The sequence below is a fragment of the Macaca nemestrina genome, chromosome 2 (assembly GCF_043159975.1).
Source record: "Macaca nemestrina isolate mMacNem1 chromosome 2, mMacNem.hap1, whole genome shotgun sequence".
NCBI classification, from domain to species: Eukaryota; Metazoa; Chordata; class Mammalia; order Primates; family Cercopithecidae; genus Macaca; species Macaca nemestrina.
Window position 1 is genome coordinate 136,942,442 of NC_092126.1, and position 20,271 is coordinate 136,962,712.

Genomic DNA, 20,271 nt, shown 5'->3' on the forward strand with positions numbered 1-20,271 from the left:
CCTGTGCCTCAAAGGCTAAAGAAAAAATTCTAGACTGGCTGGGGCATCCTGCATAATCTCCAGGTCAATCCCAGTTCCCTTCTGATATACTTAGCTTCCTCTATAAAACCAGGTTTGGAGAGCATTTTAGTCTCCTATTGAAATTGTAGCTTTCCTTTCCTTTCATTACATCATGAGAACACAACACAGGTGACAGCAGTTTCACAGCCTACATAGGATGCTTCTGATGAATCGCCTGGGAAATTAAAACAATAGACAAAAGAAAAAGCCTTCTTTGGGCATGTATTTTCTTTCTTAATTGCCTACAGGAAGATGTAGAGCAGGTGTTCAGTGCCTGAAAATTTATGGGTAATTATTTGTCTGCTCAACCCTAGGGTACACTTGGGTGTAATCCCTTTAACTCTAAGCAGTCTCATAATAACAGGGATTTGACACTTACCTAAATATGATCATTTTGTGTACTTTAAAAGGGAGAACATCTGTTTTTCTTTTCTTTCTTTTTTTCTTTTTCTTTTTCTTTTTTGAGACAGAGTCTTGCTCTGTTGCCCAGGCTGGAGTGCAGTGGCACAATCTTGGCTCACTGCAACCTCCACCTCCTGGGTTTAAGCAGTTCTCCTGCCTCAGCCTCCCAAGTAGCTGGGATTACAGGTGCATGCCACCATGCCTGGCTAATTTTTGTATTTTTAGTAGAGACAGGGTTTCACCATGTTAGCCAGGCTGGTCTCGAACTCCTGACTTTGTGATCCGCCCACCTTGGCCTCCCAAAGTGCTGGGATTACAGGCGTGAGCCACCGTGTCTGGCCAGAACATCTGTTTTTCTCTGTGCATTTGCTTTAATAAAATCTCAACACACTCATACATATTTTCCTCGTATATAACATCCATGGAACTAGTTGTTCTTTGGAAGGTGCTGACTTTAGTCCAATTCAATTTAGATGATAAGTGGTCTGTTGCGATTGGCCCCTTACTTAAATATAACAGCCTGATTTTACTAAAATTGAACCCAACAGTTAGAACAAAACAGGATGGAATCTAGAAGGCAGATTGCGACTGTTCTAAGAAATCTCGTGCAGAAGCAGGGATGACAGGCACGTGCCAGTCTCCCTGGAAACTGGGCCCACTTTAGGAAACTCACTTCTCAGCATGTGGGGTTTATTAATTAACCTTCTCGAAAGGACTGAGCAGAGGCCCTTTCAGAGACACACCTCTGAAACAGCAATGCTGGAGGTACAGCTACTGTTCTGTAGTGGAGAGACCCTTCCGGTGAGTGGCTGCAGTAGGCCTCAGCTGACGCGTTCCTAGCCTAGGAGGCCTGAGCCATCACCGCCACAGAACTGAGGACAACATCTGTCCAAAATTGCCAGGTTCATTTTATGAGAAGGTACTTAGGTAGCAGAAATGACCTGGTGACATCTGAGTTGCTGTGGACAAAAGACCAAATGTTTAAAGCAAGACTTCCTGGCTGCTATGGACTCACAGTACTCCATGGTAACTGTTCAAAGGGGCTAGAGATGGAGAATGCCCCTATTCTGGTTGTTTAAGAAGAAATGAAAAGCTAATGTCTAATGGTCCTAATGGCTTGTGAGCTCCTTACAGGCAGGCAGAGTGGTGACTTCCTGATTTTGCATTTCTAGGGCCAAACAGTATATTTAATGTAAGAGATGCTCAGTAAAATGAACGGAATTGAAAATAAACACGAATATAAAGTCTGATGGCATCCAAGGTCTAGCTTAAAATGTTAATCCTAGGCTAGTTTTCTAAACACCTGCGTTGTGTCTGCTTTTATTCATGAAAAGAGAGAAGCAGTCTTAGGAACACAGTGTCACATGCCTACGAGGGGTTCAGTCATTCCTAGGCCCTGATAATTTTACTCTGCATGGACAGTATGGGCAATAATTGTGACTCGGGGGCACATCTCTACACTGCAGTGAGTGAAAGGCACCACCAAAGCCTCACTGGAGTGACTCAAGAGAACAAGAGGAAATGATAGCTTGGGCTTCTTTATCTGGGCCTGCGGCCTGTAGGTCAGGGTAACGGGCACCGAGGTACCTAGGGACCTTGTTAAAGTACAGATTCTGATTCTGAAGATCTGGGGGACCAAGTTTGTGCAGTTCCCACATCTCCTAGATGAGAACTCTACTTTGACCAGCCAGGCTGCTGGTCCTCCTACCACACTTTAAACAACAGGGTTCTAGGGAACAGTTTCTGAGTGGCTCCCTCCTGCTTTGAAAGCAGGATGCTCTCAGGTGCTTCAGGCTTTGGGGAGAAAGACTCAGTTCAGGCTAGTCTTAACACTTCTTTAATACTAGCTAATCTCCTTAGAGAAAAGGCAGGATGTAGTGACCCCAGGCTCCCAACCCTCAGCGGGCACCCTTATCGAGCACCAGGATTTAATAACACTGGCTTGTGTCCACTGTATTTAATTGTATGGGATTTTCTATTTAAGACAATGGATGCTGACTTTCTGCTTGGAGGCAGTGGTATAGTGTTTCCTTTAAAATAAAATTACTGTAGTTTAAATAAGTTGAGTCGAGTTAAAGAGAAATAGAAAGCACATAAGAGTTCTGGTGATACTCAGATACAACAACAAAACTGTAAGACAGAATGGCCCAAATTGGGCAGATACTGTGGGGGCTCAGTGAATCTCCTGAAACTGTATGCAAGCTCTCGCAGGCAGCAGAGTTTTTCCAGAGAGGGGCTGTAGGTTCCATCAGATTCTCAAAGGTATTAGAAACTAAAAAAAGAGCTAAAGAACCCACTGCTATAAAGTCAAGAAGTTTAACTAAATACCAAAGACTGCAGAGTCTCTACTACTTCATACCTCTAGCTTCTGAAACACCTGACAGCTTTTTAAAAGAACTCTACTTTGCCACAATTACATCATCAAAAAGCAGTGTCGTCCCATAAAGATGATTGAATAGCCCTCTGTTTGGAGAGCAGTGTTTCTCCAACAGTGTTCCAGAGAACTGTAGACTGAGGAAGTATAAACAGGTACTTGGCCAGAGAGGTGGGGGAAATTCTGCCCACTCCCCCAGGGGATTTACCAATGCTAGTTAGATAGTCAAGATTCTCAGAAGTCCTCCAAGAAATCTGTTTAGTTTTCTTCGATCTGGCATTTCTCAAATGTATTTCCTTATGAACCCCCTTTGGAAGGAACATACATTAACAAATTAAGGAAAAGTATCCTGAAGGAGTCATGGCTGCTTCACCAAACATCCCTGAAGCTGGGGTGATAGGACACTAAATAAGAGGCAGAATCCTGATTTTTGAAAATGACAAAACTTCATTCCCTGGAGCAATCGTTAAATGGCAAGTGCTTTGGTAAGTGGTTGACAGCAAGCAGAAAGTCAAGTTTTTATAGTGGCCATTCCTGTTTAGAACAGGTGCATTTAGGGAAAATTTTAAAGTTTTAAAAACTTGCATTGAGTCAGTCATGCCACTGGCGACAAGTCCTTTGATTTGACTGTATCTGGCTAACCGTCAGTTAAGTCATCGTTTGCCTACATTTATTGATTTTTAACTTCTGTTTTGGAATAAGAACTCTTGGTAACTTTAAGTAGAGGAACACAGCTGTTTTCTACTATTCGACTGCTTCTGTCCTTGCACAGAACCTACTGCCACTAAACAGTTCAGCTTCAGAAGTATTGGTAGGACAGCATAGATTACACAACAGTTAGCCATGAAATTGGATAAAATGTTTGATTTTTTTCCTGGGTGACCTTTTGATGGTACCCGAGGGCTTGCCTGTCAACATCAGGTGTCTTTTTACTTTATTCCACAAGATCAGCTTTCAGAAATGCTCTTATATGTTTTGAAACCCCATTGAAATATAAAAGTGTTTCCCCCAAAATATAAATATATTATACAAGTTAGTGTTTCCTGTATTTTCTATCACCTTTATTAAAAGGAAAATGGGAAGTAGAACTCTGTTGGCAACCTGGTGTCCTCAAATTTTTTAAACCTTAACAAAGACCTACTTGACATTATGTAGCATCTTGAATCTTTACCTAATCCTGTGTGGCCTCAAGCAACACTTAAGAAGAGTTATGGATTTGTTTAATTTCTTCTATATCAATGTTAGCAAGCTTGAAGCAAGTGAAGCAGTGAACAAACCCTTTTGTTAGGGCAGGCTAGCATTCACTGAAGTAATTTATCCACCTACTCTTGAGCCATCTGCCTTTGAGTAAAGAGTGGTGATGACATAAAAGGGAGGAAGGTGAGGAGGCTTATGTTAGTTACAAGAATGTATGGATTATGTGGATTCAAAGGTTGACAACAGGATTTACTGTCCTATCTTTTAAGTGATTCAAATAAAAAAAAAAACAACCTTACATTTCTGCTTTTGGGACTTGATTATTAAGCTCTATTTCCAAGGAGGGAAGAAGAATCTCAGTTGTGCCTTTCAAAGGGCATGAGTAAAAGTGGTTCTGCTTTTGTTATTTTTCCATTGGCATCTGTAAACTAATTTATGTTTATAGAGAACTATTAGGCATTCTGTGTTCTTAATAATGACTCCTAAAATGAGACAAGGATGTTCTTCATACCTCCAGCTCCAGCTCCTCCCTGTCCATCTCCTGATGGATGTCTCCAATGTAGTCATTTGGATCGTAGTATTCATGGGCTGAGGGATGCCTGAAAAGAGATGCAACATCATTACAGCCCTGTTTCCAGTGTCAGGATCTGTTTCTCTTACACCCATGGTCAGGCCAGTGGCACAGGAACAGTTCCCAGGGTGTGGGCCCTTTCATGACTCACTTCCCTCTGGATGGGGCTCTCAGCACGGTCAGGACCTCCATCATCCTAATTTTACCATTTGCCTTTAGTCCATTTCCTGCTGAAGGACTTAAGATGCAAAGTGCCAGCCTGATGGGCTTTGTTGTTTGCAGAGCCCATCCCAGAGCCTGCCAGTCATGTGATTCAATGTGACTAATTTCTAACTCCATCTGTACGCAGGAAAGAGGACAGTATTTTACTGCTTATTGCTTCATTGTTAGATGAAAACTAGGCTCTGCAGAAAACTAGGCTCGAGCCCAGGCAACAGTCTAAGATGTGTGCTGGCCCCTGAGACCAGTTCAAAAGGCTGAGACTGAAACTCTGCTGCTGTTACCTAGGACGGTGTCTTTTTGAATGTTACCCACAAAGATATGTTTGATATCACAATGCAGTATGCACTTACATGGTTGAAACGTATGTGCAAACATGTAGGCATCAATGCATATAATGATGTTTTATATGCATCATTATATGCATTATTATATGCATCATATAACAATGCATATAAAGATATGTTTCCCTAGGACAACATATGCAAAATACAATCCACAGAACTCATGACATCTTTGGAAGCATCATTAAAGGAACCTCAAGGAGCAAAGGCAGTGGGAGTCATAACATACTGGATCAGTGGCTTTGAAAGGAGCTTAACAGTCCACGGTGCCGGATGCAAAGCTTCAGCCTCTGATTGTTGGCTGGGGACCCAAACCTTCACGTTCTCAAAGGTCATAGCACAGCAATCAATGGGCCCTAGTCTTCCCTGCCAGGCACTTAGTTTTGAAACAACAGATCAGACATGAGTGGCCATTCAAACAAGGGCTGGCTTTCAATTTTCTGGACCCATCAGGCAAATATACTGCCTGCACTTAAAGGGCTTTTAGTACTGAGGATACTGTTGGAAGGTCTGGGCTTTCACGCATCAACTTAACATTCCCCGTTCAGTCCCGATGCACGCTCTTGCTGTTGTCTGACCTAGCCAGAACCTGAAGAGGCCTGACCTCTGGACTCTTCTGACATTTCTCAAGTTGCCCCCAGGGGATAAGTCATGTCATGTTAACTAGACTTAAGAGGAAATTACAGGTTTAGCTTCTAAAAGGCCCGTCACTGTGACAGGTCAACATCTGAGAGTCAGAAGTAGCCTTAAAGGCCTCATCAATAATGTGAGGCAGTTTGGTCTGTAACGTCAGATAAATGGTTTGGATAATCATACTCAGTGAATCAGCCAGTTGTTCCAGAGGATCGAATGGGCCACTACAGGGTACTGTGGTTCAGAGCTGGGAGTTGGGGTCTGACTGACCTGCCTTTCCATCAGCTCAGTGGAACCTGGTGAGTTTGCAGTTCCTCATCTGTATAAACGGACAGTCATGAGAAATAAAGGAGATAATAGTGCTTTGCACATGTGCACACTGTGAGCGAATGTGAGACGGATGCCCTGTCCTCTGTCTTTACGCTACCAGCTGCCGCCAAACCTACTCTGTCAAGCCTGGGGAATTAGCCCTGGGTTCCAGTGACAGCTAGCCACTAAAACCAAGGGATGAAGCGCAAGCCTTTATTTGGAACTTGACAGAACCACAGGAAACAAGTGCTCACTCCAGCTACTGACTTACTACTAGGAATCCAACAGGTATTACCCAGTGGATTTTCCTGTAAGAGGTGAAAATGCCCTTTGAAATAAATGATCTGATCCGAGATGGAGCTGAGATGGGAAAACACAGGGGCGACCCTAACATCAGCTGGAGAGGCTGTGTCCTCAGATGTGCGAAGTCACACACGAAAAGCTTCGTTTAAAGCTATGTTGAACGGGACGCCTTGGAGGCCAGCAGTCTGTCACAGAAAGTGTCTTGCTCTTCATTTTTTCCTGAATAGTTTACTTCACCCACTAAATTAACGGGGATCACTGCTATCATGTACCGAGTGCTTACCATATGCCCCGTGGGCACTTCCCACATACTGTTTCATTTAATCCTTCAACGATCATAAGAGATTGATACTGTTATCCCCATTTTAATATAGGAAAAATACAGCCCCACAAAACAAAGTAGGTTACCCAAGTTCCACAACTAGAAATCACTTTGAGCATCAGGTTTGTCCAACTTGAAGCCTCTGAAGGAATCTTCGTCGCTGGCAGAAATAAGTTGGGAGAAGAGGTGTGTGTAAAGAAATCCATGTGGCGTGCTGAGTTGCAGCTGTTATTTAATTGGTTGATGCAGTACTTAGATGAGGCATGTGCGGGCTTATTACATGGATCCAGGCTTGAAATGAGACCCAAGAAAGCAGAAGGCACAACCTCCAGGGCTCTCTTGACACACACAACTTACTTTGTTGTCTATTTAAAAGAATGATCAGCATTCCCTCTAGTAATAACTGCAGGATCTTCAAATTACCATTTGGGGTGATTAAATTTTATTCTGAAACAACTTTTACAACATTTGTAAGTAATTCTGTTCTTAGGATATAATTTGAATAAGTCCGCTCCAGGGTTATAATAAAGTAATTAATATGTCAGAGCGGTTTTGAGCAGGATTCGATTTATTGCCTCTATAAACAATAAAATTAAATACGGGCAACTTGGAGGAAAATTATAGGGTGCATTAATTTTTTTTTGCCACATGGAAGAGCAAAAAAACAACTTGGAAATACTTCTTTACTTAACGCGTTAGGGGTTCAAGATTTGGTTACTTACTCCTCTGGCAAGAGATAGGGATCCAGCACGGGCGGGCTGGGAGAGGACATCTTAGTGAGGGCCATGATATGTTCAAAGGTGATGTCGGTTTGGGTTCCCGTGTCCACCAGCTGCGACTCTGATGGAGGCGTGAACATTTTGGTCCTTGGTGTTCTTCTCAACACCTGCACCACTATGGGCTCCTTGGCTGTCTTGAAAGCTTCCACAGCCTGGTCATGAGTTGCTCTGGACAAGTCTTTGCCGTTGACCTGTGGAAAAATATTTAGGGTGGGACAAGGTTAGAATGAAGCAGAAAATGGAAGGACAGATACATGGATTGGCTCCTTTCATGTGTAAGCAGCTAAAAGAAGCAGGCGATGGGGTCAGAGAACTTCACTTCTCTAATGTTTAGGTTTCCCAAAGAATGCCTGGTGGAAAGAGTGAGTTTGGAGGTATTCAGATCTGGCATGAAATAGTAAATCTCACAGCGGGAAAGCTTGGCTTCCCCGTGGAATATCTTTAACACAATTTCATCACTTGCTAATCTTGCCTGTGAAAGAAAAGGCCAGCCTCAGGCTCCGAGCCTTTATCAGGCAATAATAGCTAACTAGAAATTCATTACACTGTTACGTTTTAATAGTGTGTATTTTTCCAGTTTGTGTCAGATGATACCAGTCTTCCCGTCATGGAAGTAATATGAAGTTTCCTCTTAAAATTAATCCTTTCACTCTTTAAAAAGTCCATTGACAATATTAAGTAAATGACAGTTCAGGTCATAGGGGCATATGGCAAGTATTATGGAGAAGGAACTCAAATGGCCAACGTTTGAGGGGAAGTAACCACTGGCTTAATTGCTGTTTTGTTTCCCACTGTGTGCAGTGTTTTGCTATTACTGCATCCTCAAAGCCTGCACTTATTGAGTGACTACTGTCTGCTGCATGGCTTAAATGAAGATACCTCTCAACAGTTCTCTCATCATAGTCCTGTGAAGGTGGCAGGACTGAAAGTAAGATCATCTCCCTCCCTGCAGCCTCAGACCTCATGAGAGGACCTTACTAGTTCATGCTGGGTCAGAACGTTGGATGCTGTGTCCAGGATTCTCCCCAATGGTACAATCAAAACTCACCCAACCTGGCTATCTTTAGAACAGCTTCCATAAGATGAAATAGAAATCAGAGTCTTATTTCTAAAAATCAAAGTCATTCCAAGTTAGATGGAAGTCCAATGATTTAATTTATCCTCTCTTTTCCCTTCCCCCATAAAACAAAGGAACTATGTTCAGGTAGTTATGGGCAGAAAGTCTGGTAACATCTTATGACTGAAAATGCATCAGGCTCCACAATATTTTAATATTACGGTATTCCTCAAGAGGTTTGGTGGGCTTTTAAAAAGCAAATGTAAAATGATGGTATAGGAATCATATTCCACAGGACTGCAGAAGTTGCTCAGCTTCTCAAAGCTTTTCTGGAGAACACTGACCCACTCAAGTCACTCCACATAGCAATCCCTGAGTGTAAATCTCATACATTAATAGTCCATTCTTGCAATGTGCGTGTTTTTAGCATGTATGTATAAATGTCAAAATGAACACTGAACCACAGCCTTTTCCTATCTGGCATATATACATTTTCCTCCCTTAGTATCTTGGACTTCAAAGCATGCTGACAATTAGGTCTATCCTCAGAGCACTTCAATTTCCCTCTGTCCAGGCAGAACATAAGTATTGATTGCAAAGCTGTTTTTCTCTTTTTTTCCCCCAAACCCTTTCACTCTGGCCCTGTAGGGACAACAACTCTTAGGTTGAAGTGCGTTGTAAACAACTGTTGGGTTGAGAAATAGATGTTGAATTCTTTCCTTGTAATGAAGCCCAAATGAATCATGCCAGTGGAGGTTATTAATGATTTGGATTCAATCCACTTAAGTAATTTATTTACATCATGAGGGAGTTCGGCAGAAAAGAACTCTGGGTCACAAAATGACTTGAGTGCACCAGTAAATAAGGAACTGTCTGAACCACCGAACTTTTAAATTCCCCATCCTGGAGGACTTGGAAAGCAGGGTTTAACACTACAACTGTTGCCATGTTTCTCCCTCTGAGAGAAGAATGAAAGGACAAGAAAGAATTATTTCTAGCTTTCCGCCCCAAGTGACCTTGGTGAGTGCTTCCCTGCTTAGACCTTCGAATGCTGAGGGCTTGGCATGGGAGGGAATGGGGTGTAGATGGGGATGAAAAACAACTTGGGGTCCTGTGGAATTCATGCTGGGGCCGAACTCTTTGAGCCATATCTTTCACTAAATGTGTGACACCAAGAGTCACATAGTACAGGAATTTACAATGCTACAGTAAATTTGTTCCTGAGAATAACTTAATGCAAGAGATAGCACCCTTAGGAGGTGTGGGTGTGTTCAATACCACCCAGTCACACCGGTCTTCTGCCCTTTGTATTCCCTGGGGATGGCTTGCCCCAATGTTAGTTATACCCACAATGAATTCAGACATTAGGATTTTCAAGTGGGTGCTACAAGATGTGTCAAATTTGTTCTTCCTCTATTTAATACTATATAAATACCAGGCCTTTTGCCAAAAAGGAATAAGAATGGGATTTTCTTACTATGGTATCTTTTTCCTTTATAATTTCCTCTTCTTGTTAAGAGGAACACTAAGCTAAGTGAGGGAGAGGATGGGGAATTAGAATCCGGGAATCTTCTAGTTATGTCCAGAAAGGAACCTATAGGTCTACACTGTTTAGACACACATAATTCTTACAAACACTACAGGAGACAATGTCAGCTGCCTGCGCAGCACGTACCCATCCTCACCCTAATGCTTCCTCCCTGCTAAAAGAACTCTTTGTTTCCTTTCTACCAGATCCTATATCTTTCCTTCTGGGGGAGATTTGAGGTGTGGATTTTGATGGGCTCCCGCCTATCATGGTGGTCTTGGTCCTTTTGCCTCATGATGGATTTAGGCATGGGTATACAGTGTAATTCTGGCTGGTTGGATGGGATGGGAGAACTGCTAGGGAGCTCTGAGTTTTGTTCATCCTTAAACTAAGACATGAGACAGGAGAGGGCCATTTTCTGCCCCTAGGCAAGTCATCTGCATGCTTCCTTGGACTTGTGGCAGCATCTTGGGACCCTGTGGGGAACTGGCCTCAGAGGCCAGCTTAACACACTGAGGATGGCAGAGTAGAAAAATGAGAGAATTGTGGTCCCAATAATATCACTGAGTAAGTGAATTAACCAAGTTTAGAACCTCTCATCCTCAAACTTCTTGTTATATTCAATGATACATTTCTTATACTTTAGGTCATTTGACTTGGATCTTAACTACCTACAGTCCAAAACATCCTAAAAGGTGTAAATATCACATAGCTATATTGTAAAATTAGGCACAGATGTCTTCTCATTCATTCCTAGAGACAGTCTTCTATGTGGGTAATTAGTGAAAAGCCTTCTCTGATCCAGGAGTACATCTTATTTCATTTTTATAGCAAGGTGATGGCAACTATTGCTTTACTTGGATAGATTTTATAAACCAAATGCTAGTACCATTGAGTGGATGTTTAAATGGTACCAAGAAAATGATGCATGAAGGACCTGCTTGGATCAGCCTAAAGCTAAAAGCATTCTTGGCTACAAAGAGCTCCTCTGTGTTGAGACACACTCAATTACAAAAAGCAGGAAAGCTGTTCTGAATCCATCCAGCTTTCAGTACTATTAAACAGCACTGATACAACTACATCCATACTGCCCAGGTTACAGAGGGAAGAGCAGTAGCAACCCCAAAGGAAGAACTGGGACTTTGGGGTGACTGAGAAATGCCCTGTCATCCCACACAAGAATGTTCCCCCTGCCTACGGCTGGGTTCCACAGAAAGGCATTTCTGACAACTGTGCCCAAGAAAACAAATTTAGTAGCCCATGCAGTTTTCAATCAAATACAGCTCAAATAAGCCCCTCCACAAGCCAGGTGACCTCCTCCTTTTTTTTTACAGTTCAGAGGTGGAGTGTGCAGGGACGGCAATTGTGGGATGAAGCCAGCGTTGGAATCCTGGCTGTGGGCTTTGGGCAATGTAACTGTTCTTTCCAGTTTCCTCATCTACAAAATAAATATAGCATCATGCTTCTTAGGGTAATATAAAGTTTAGATGAGATAACTTACTTGTAATGCCTAAATGCCGACAATAAGAATTTACTAAGACTCCAGTGCTCGTGGGGATCCTATAGTAGAAGAGACACATTTTCTCATGAGGAAACAATCTATAATTAAAGAAGCAAAACCCAGCCTAGTCAGGTGTTCTTAAGAGACATTCGTATGCTGAAAGGCTTCTTAGCTTCCCAGAAGCTGTCTGCCCGTCTTGTGTGTTCCTGGGGTACCAATATGCACACTGATATTTTCAGTCCTTGAGTTGGGATTCTTGGAGGAGGAGGGGGGTGCAACAGATAAATTTTACAGGACTTGACCCCCTGCCACATGAGCTTCTTGACAAGGTATTTTAGGGATCATTACATTCTCTTAAAAGAAGACGAGACAAGGCGGGAGTTTACTATCCTAGACGATCCATTTTTGCAGCCAAATTTGTTTTGAATTACCTTGTGCACATAACACTTATTACACTGTCATCTTGGAATCACATCACTGAGAGACTTAGCGAGGTGATGACTCCGGTGCACGCCGTCAGCCAACCGAGAATGACAACTTTTATTCTCAGGATTAGCATTGCATCTACATTACACAAAACGGTGGTGATGATGGCTGTGATTATAGACGGGATGCTCACCCAGTGACGTTTGGCCCGGTCAAATTCAATATCATTAACTCGCCCAATTGAGCAGATTGCCTTTAAAACAGTTTATGCAGCTTTAAAACCAAGTAAATGGAATGTTTTGGAACAAGAAATGCTGATTGCAAACTTTATCTTTATTATAAATTAAATGCTTAAATTATTCACCTAAGGCTCTGGCTGGTCCCCTGGGACTTAGGTGCAATTATGGCAAAAATCCAATCAGTTAGTCTCAAGGCAAACATCACTGATGCAAATATGACATGACACTAAGGGACCTTAAAGAGGTCCTTTAGCATAAGGTCTCCCGAGACAAGACAGACAATTATGCTGAGGGCGTGGAACCATTCCTTCCTGGTTCAATTTGGGCTGGAATAACATTGCTGTTGCTCTTCCTAGGAGGTACTTGTAGCTGTCTTTTCCACAGTCGGTCCTGAGAACTAACACAAAGCTGGCCAGCTTTCCATGTGGGAGGTAAATTTCACTGACAACCCATCTGTCTATCTTTCAGTCATTCACTCATTCAGCAAGAATTCACTGAGCTTATTTAGTGAGACCAGTTCCCTTCTTGGCTGACGGAATGTCACTGAAAGAAGTCCTTGGAGGAAAAATGAGGCTACAACACATGGGAACTACTTAAGAAATGGGCAGATAAATGCATTATGGGTGGCGTTTTACCCAGACATCCAGTGACTCAGAGACTACACACGATGGAATGCTAGCCGGGCCCATAACCCAGAGACAGGCTTGGTTTTCACGGTCTACTTAGAAATACCGTGGGTTAAACTATTGTCATACAGTAGCACCTTTCAAAACACAGAGTCCCAGAGAGCCTCCAAAGTTTTCTACAACTTAGTTGTAAGCAGTTCAGGATATTTTAAAATGTAGTATTTGGAAAAGGCATACTATATTCTCTCCAAATTAGAAACTAAGTACCCATTTATGGGGGACATTTGGTTTCTGAAGTTCAGCATATCACAGTCACCTCTATTTCTATTACATGTGCAAATGACCTCATATAAAGTATGAATGCAATTTTAAATTCAGCCTACTATAAATTATGCCCCTGGCTAAAATCCAACTTTTATAGGGTTCATTTAATTAAATACAGGGGCAGTGATTTCATTCTGTAAAATATCACACCTATGTTTTCAAACTAATTAAAACATAGAATCCACTGGAAGCAATAGACGATAATAAACTATATACTGAAAAGTAAAAGGTTTCAAGCCCTGATTTAGGTTGGATAAAAAAAATCTTTTTTCATTTAGGAAACTCCTGTCTATCTTAATTTATTTCAAATTTATAGTCTCCTCTAGGGCTTGGAGAAGGGAAGGCAACTTATCTAAAATGCAGGTATTATGGCAGTTAAGAAGAAATGTGAGTTTCAGGAATGAATGGTGTTCAAATTAATGTGTTTCAGAGGAAAGTACTTCACTTCAGAGATGTATATCTGCAGATGGCACTGCCACAGCTATCAGTTTCTATGTATGGGTGTGTTGGGTTCTAGTTGGGACCTCAGCAGAGTTTGTCCATGGTATTTTCTAAATGCATCCTGATGTTATTTCCCTAGATTTGGTATTTTCACAACCATCAGATCCCCTCCTGACTCCATTTCAAGCATCCTGCACAGATAAATTTATAGCCTGGGTAATTTCCTTGTTAGAAAAGTCTTCTTTGTGTCTAACTGACGTGTCTCACATTTTAAAATCCTTTCCTGTTTTCCTAAATATAGAATTACATCTGACTACCAGCCTCTGATTAGTAAAATAGATGATGTGTCTTAGAGGTTAAAAACATACATGTACTTACTTTTTAAAAAGTAAATATTTTAAAAAATAATATAAATGCTTTCAAAATATTATAAAATACCTTCTTTTCAGATACCGATCCCACCTTAATATCTCCTTTGGAAACCTTGGTGTCAGCACATGAAATCTCATTTCAAGCAATGGCATCCAAATGTCCATTAAACTACAGTATATTTGAACCAGTATGAATTGAAAAATTAACATGTACATTTTTGCATCACCTTACAGGTGATAACTTGAAGCAGCAGCTCCAGATATTATAGGAAAGCCAATGGCAAGTACTTGGCAACAAGCTGTTTCTATAGCCAAATCTCCCTATCTTCAACATCTCTTAAGTTCTTAGGAACTTGAGTGTCTTCTCCAGTAAAAAATACATACGTATTTAGTGAGAAGTGTTTTTGCTCTTAGGCTTATTCTAGACCATTTCTTGATAGGATAAAAATAGTATTAAGGACAGTATCCTCTGCTTTGTGGAGAATGAAAAAATGAGGTTCAGAAGGGTATTGGAGTGTTTGCAAAATAATCAAGTGGCTCTGACCAAGCTCTCCTGCTGTCTCGGGTTTCTGTACTGCAGGTGACAAGGTGGGGCCATTTCAAGTGAAAAATGACACAGAGAGGAAAGAGACAAGAAACACCAAGTTTATACACCTCGCAGAAAATCACAACATGCAAAGTGGCTTCTTTCTCTTGGACAACTGATTCTCTGTCTCTTTTAGAACTTCACTGTAGTACCCCTGATTAGGGATGTGTAGGCTGAGGTGTGAGCAAAGGCAAGGTGGCAAGTAGGGCAGTGGACTAGAGGCCGTATCCATCCAGAGGAAGTGAAGCCTTCCTCTAAATCACGCTGAAGTGCCTGTAAGGGCTGGCGGTGGTCCTGCCTCTGGCTGTAACTAGGTCAGGAGTCCACCATAGTAGCAGCACGTGATGATCTGGCCTCCAGACTCCTGCATTTCAGCCCTGGACACATAGAAGGGGCTGCTGGGCGACTCAGCTCCCTCTATAGCAAAAGGGCTTGAAAAGGGTGTCTCCCAGAGCACTTTCCGGTTGAACAGTCCATGAAAGTCGCTATCAGCCACTCTGTGCTTCGTTACTCACCTTTTTATACGTGAGTGTCCATAATACTTCAAATAAAATGCTGGAGCTTTTGACACTTTAATCATGATAAACCCAATCAGTGGTACAACACTTCCTCTGGGCCAGACACTATTCTATGCACTCTACCTACATTTACTCATGTAATCCTCACACAAGGGAAGTACAACTACTATCACTGTTTCACAGACAAAAATGAGAGACACAGAGGGCATCTGTGCATCTGCAGACATTTCATTTAAGATGCTGGCGGCTTTCACCTTGAACTGGGAGAGGCATGCTCTAAGTTCAGAATATAGAAGATGACATGCTTCTTTTTTACACGTCAATGTTATTGCATTTAATGATCCATTGGCATTATCTCTTGCTGTAAAGGCAAATACAGCCACAAATTGAAGGAGGGAGGTGTGGTTAGGTTTTTGCAAGCATCATGCCCAAAGCCTTTATGAAAGCCATTTTATTATGCCATTTCCTCTCCCTGGTGTAAACTTCATATTGGTCTCATAAATACCTTGAATAAACTTGAATTTGTTAACTGTTTTCATCAGAGTCTAGAGGGCTGGCTACAATAAAATTTCTACTCTCAAGCCTCTAGTCATCAGAGAAAAGGACAGGAAGAGTCCTCCATTAACGGAATTGTTATCACACGGAGTTAAAATGAGTGTTCAATGGTGTTTTATATTTGTGTCACCGTAGCCATTTACATTTAAAATTAGAGGATCCTTAAGGATGCTGCATGAAGATGCAGAGGAGCAGGCAGGAGTTCTACGTCTGCTGAGGGCCATTGTCAAGGTGCAAAGCTTTGGGTCCATTTGCCTGGGGTTCAGTATAGGCTGTAGCACTTGTGAGCTGCGCTATCTGGAGCAGGTTATTCATCTCTTGATGCCTTAGTTTTCTTCTTTGTAAAATGGGTTAACAGCAGGACCTAACTCACAGAGCTGTTGCTGAATTAGGCCCTGCGTAGAAAGTAGTTAGGTTCATGCCTAGTGCACAGCGAGTGCTCGACGAAGGTTAGCTATTTATTATCCTCATTGACTTGCAGAATCAATGTGCCATGTATTGGTAAAGTGGTGAGCAAGGCTCAGTAACACTGGGTGAGAGTGGGCATCACTGGGGCTCTAGGGTGAGACACATGGGGGTCTAAGTCCATGCTCTGCCATTTATCAGATGTGTGACATTGGGTAAATTACTCCATCTCTGTGTGCCTCAGTGTCCTCAATAGGATATGAGGAGTATTTAAGTACATGCTTCATAGATGATACCTGAATGATGTAGGTAAAGTAAAGCTCTTGGCACAGTAACCAGCGTCAGCTGTTGTTATAACTGTCCACATTTAGACACATTTCCTAGCCTCTTCCTGCGCCTCATGTGTAAACAGGTTGTAAAGATTCCTTGTAAAGAGCTTGGAAGAGCGCCTGGCTCTTAGCACACTCAGTAAATGCTATCTTTTACAGGAAACGCTAGCCTAGGTTTGGGCTCCTAAAAATTCCAGCTGCCAAATTTCAGCAAAAACTATACTCCAAATAAGTCACATAAGAAAACCCATGAAAAGCAGTTTATGTTGCAGTCATGTCTAAGGGAGGAGCCTTTTCTGGATCCTGGGAGCCATTTCAAGGATGTGACACTGAACGCCGCATACGGGCATTTGTTCTGTGTCGGGCATTGCAATAAATGCTTCAGACACATGATTTCATCCCATCTTCAGAATAAGGAGTCACTGGTGAGGTAGGTGGTGCTATCTCTACCACCTCAGAAGCTGAGCAGCTTCCTAAAAGTTGTGCAGCTTATGAAAGTAGAAATGGGGATGTGACCCAGGTCTGCCTGACTTCAAAATGTGTGTTCTAACCACTGAGCGGCACAGCTGGCAGTGCTGTTACCTGACCTGAGCTGTAAAGCAAAGGAAGCTGACATGTTCACCAGTGACTGTATGATGCCAAGATGTGAGGGTGTAGTGAAAAGGGGCAGTCATCAACAAGAGGGAGAGGTGGCGCCTGGAGGTGGAAGGTGATGTTCCAGTGAGAAGGACACTTGCCAAAGGAGGGTGTTCGTGGTGCATGCCATGGCAAGGGCATGTGCGCTTTACCCTGAGAACCAAGTCAGCTGAGTCTACTGACCTTTCCCAGGAACTCACCTTGGTAATGGTATCATGTTTAACAAGCAGGATGGAGAAAACACTAGTTGTGGATATTCACTAACCTACCGGAAATTGATTTTCTTCTGTCTATTCATTTCTTACTAACTTGTCTCATCAGATTTCAATGTGTTTGTCCTACAAATGTCCTATAGGCCATGTGTAAAGCCCCTGGGATGGAATGTCATTTAAAATAGTACAGTTAGGACAAAAGTAATGTCAGTCATTTCTCAGAGTCACAGAAATCTCTGAGCAGCAAGAAAACAAGCAATATCACATTTTTTTTTGAAAAATGCTTATTGGACTTAATAATGTCCTATACTTTATTTGTTCCTCTTATTATAAGAGTATGAAAATTCCTTAAACACAAAAGTCAGGTAACAAACCAATGAATGCCAGGAAAAATCAAAGCTAAAGTTGATTCACTGTAAATAGAATTTCCTGGCTCTTGTGGATTTGTGTTTCAAAATTTTAGTGTAACCTACAAAGAGTAGTTTGGCATCTCTTTTGTTCTTTTTTTTGTTTGTTTTCTATCCAAAGAAATAAAATTATGATGTGTATCACTTTGATCAAAATTAATTTTGGCTCCTGCATCGCCAACTAGTTCATCTTGCAGTTTACAGACCATGTGGAAAAACTTTCATTAAATTGATTGTGATAGGATCCTTGGAAGAAAATGCTGTTTATATTAAACCATGGTTTTAGTGGTTCAAAACAACTCAGTTGAAAAGAGCCGGTGCCAGTATGAATATAAAACTACCAATGAGTGTTGATAGAATGGGCTATTTTTTTCTTTTGTTTTCCTATAACAGTAATCATTAGTTGGCTTGTCCATAATCAACACTCTAAATAAATTACGACAGATCTTCTCAAATGCCTCCAATTTCCTAGACAGCATTTAAAAATAATTCCACACCAGCGATAAACTAAAGAGTATGGCATGCATTTGAAATATTCTTCCAAGACGAAAGCCACTTGATTGCAGGAATCATCTTTTGCTTCTTTGAACCTCTAGCAATGTTAACACTTCCGAGTTATTTTCTACGTACCATACACTATGCTTGGCACTATACATTCAGTGGCTCATTCATTTGTTTATTGGTTAAATAATGATTCCGAATGACTTCACGCTCAGCACACTGCCTGGGGCTGCCAATATAGTGGTGAGCAAAACTAGAAATGGAAGCTGCCCCTAGGAAGTTGACAGTCTGGTGAAGGAGAAGGATGCTAGGAATCCCACTACTGAGAGAAGGAAAGAAAACCTGGCAGAGAGAGGGACAGGTGTTGGCCAAAGGGAGGTCCCCTGAGGAGGAGGTGTGGAGCACCAATCCAAAGAAAGGGCAGGATTTAAGTGGGGAGGAGGAGAGGAGAGAGTACTCCAGAGAGGGAAAGGCATGTGCAAAGGTCCTGTGGTAGGAGAAAACCTGGTACAGCTGACGGGCTGCTGGTGCACATGAGTGGAATGCAGATTATCATGTGTTAAGCCTGGAAGCATGGGCAAGGGCAGGCTATGCTGACCCTTGGAGGCTTCAGATTGGACTGTTTTTAAAAAATACTTTTATTTTTTATTGTTTATATTTAAGGTGTACAGCATATTTTGATATGATCTTTCACCTTTACAGTGAAAGAGATACATATTTAATAGAAACTGTACTTTTAGTATCCACATAACCCTTCTATTTTTCACAGTCAGTATAGTATTCAATACATTACATGAGATATTCAAAACTTTATTATTGCGTTTGATTTTGCACAACTGTAGCTAATGTAAGTGTTCTGAACATAAGGGAGGCTAGGATAAGCTACAATGTTCAGTAGGTTAGAAATATTAAATGCATTTTTGACTTAAAATGGGTTTAAGATGTAACTCCATCATAAGTTAAGGAACACCTGTACATATGTGTAATAAAGTGATTACTATAGTCAAGCAAATTAACATATCCATCATGTTATAGTTGTTATAGTTAGCTTTTTTCATTTCTTTAGTATTAACTATGGCTAATAATAGTGTGTTACATACTGGAAATTTGCCAAAAGAGTAGATTTTAGGTACCTGCATCACCAAAAAAGAATTTAAAAAAAAGACTTTGATTTTGAGATGATTTAAGAGGAGGGTGGAGAATCAAGATTAAGGTTTTTTTTTCGCCCCCCCCGACTTTGGTTTGTACCTTAGAGACATGATCATGGGAGTTGGCTACTGTGTGAAGAAGAGATCAGAAAAAATTAGGATGACATGGGACAGGAAGGGAAGCCCTCCCACCATAAGCCCTTCAGAAAGTAAGTGACTTGCCTAAGGGTTATTAGCTACTAAACAGTAGTTTGGGAGCTTGAACTTGGCCTCTTACTTCCAAATACATTATTCTTTGTTAAGCTAAAATACTTGAAGTGTGAGGTCTCAAGACAAAGCAAATGCAAATACTAAATTTCAGAAGCTTGAAATAAATTAGGACTTAGATAGATCCTGGGCTTCTTGAGAATTTTCATTGTTCTGCTACTAGATCACTCCATATCGACAGTCTTTCTGTAATGGGCTCTGGATCCCAAGTCACTGTTCCTTCTTGGGGGCTTCCCTCACAAGTGCATGTGAATGTTGAAGACACTGCCTACTATTCTTACCCCAACCTGGGGTATTATTTATTTCTAGAATCTTCGCTTAAGACTCTGGAATCATTATCTCCCCCAACAAGGAGGTTGGATGCAGAAGGAAGAATGGTTTATTCTGTGAGTGGCTAGAAAAGCCACTGAATCTTGTATCTCAGCAATTCTCTGCAAAATGGGATGCACATTCCCTAGCCCCAGTGGGGGAAGCTCTACCCACTTTCTCTTAAAACTCTGTTCTTCGCATGAACTGTCCCCCATTGTTTTTAGAACCATATTTAAAAAATCCAAACTATATCCATTTTTAACCTGCCTAGAATTTTTTTTTTTTTTTTTTTTTTTGAGACAGTCTCACTCCATCACCCAGGCTGGAGTGCAGTGGTACAATCTTGGCTCACTACAAACTCTGCCTCCTGAG

At 41.5% G+C, this 20,271-nt stretch overlaps 1 protein-coding gene across 7 annotated transcripts in view; it reads right to left on the reverse strand.

The window, feature by feature from the left end:
- LOC105479592 (PDZ domain containing ring finger 3) overlaps window positions 1-20,271 on the reverse strand; it is a 239,846-nt gene that overhangs the window by 14,018 nt on the left and 205,557 nt on the right. For all 7 annotated transcript variants that reach the window (XM_011737611.2, XM_011737613.2, XM_011737614.3 and 4 more), the window contains 2 exons: window positions 7,457-7,704; window positions 4,545-4,632 (listed from right to left, as the gene is read on the reverse strand). In XM_011737611.2, the coding sequence (XP_011735913.1) occupies window positions 4,545-4,632; window positions 7,457-7,704 (336 nt within the window). The remainder of the gene's footprint in view (window positions 1-4,544; window positions 4,633-7,456; window positions 7,705-20,271) is intronic.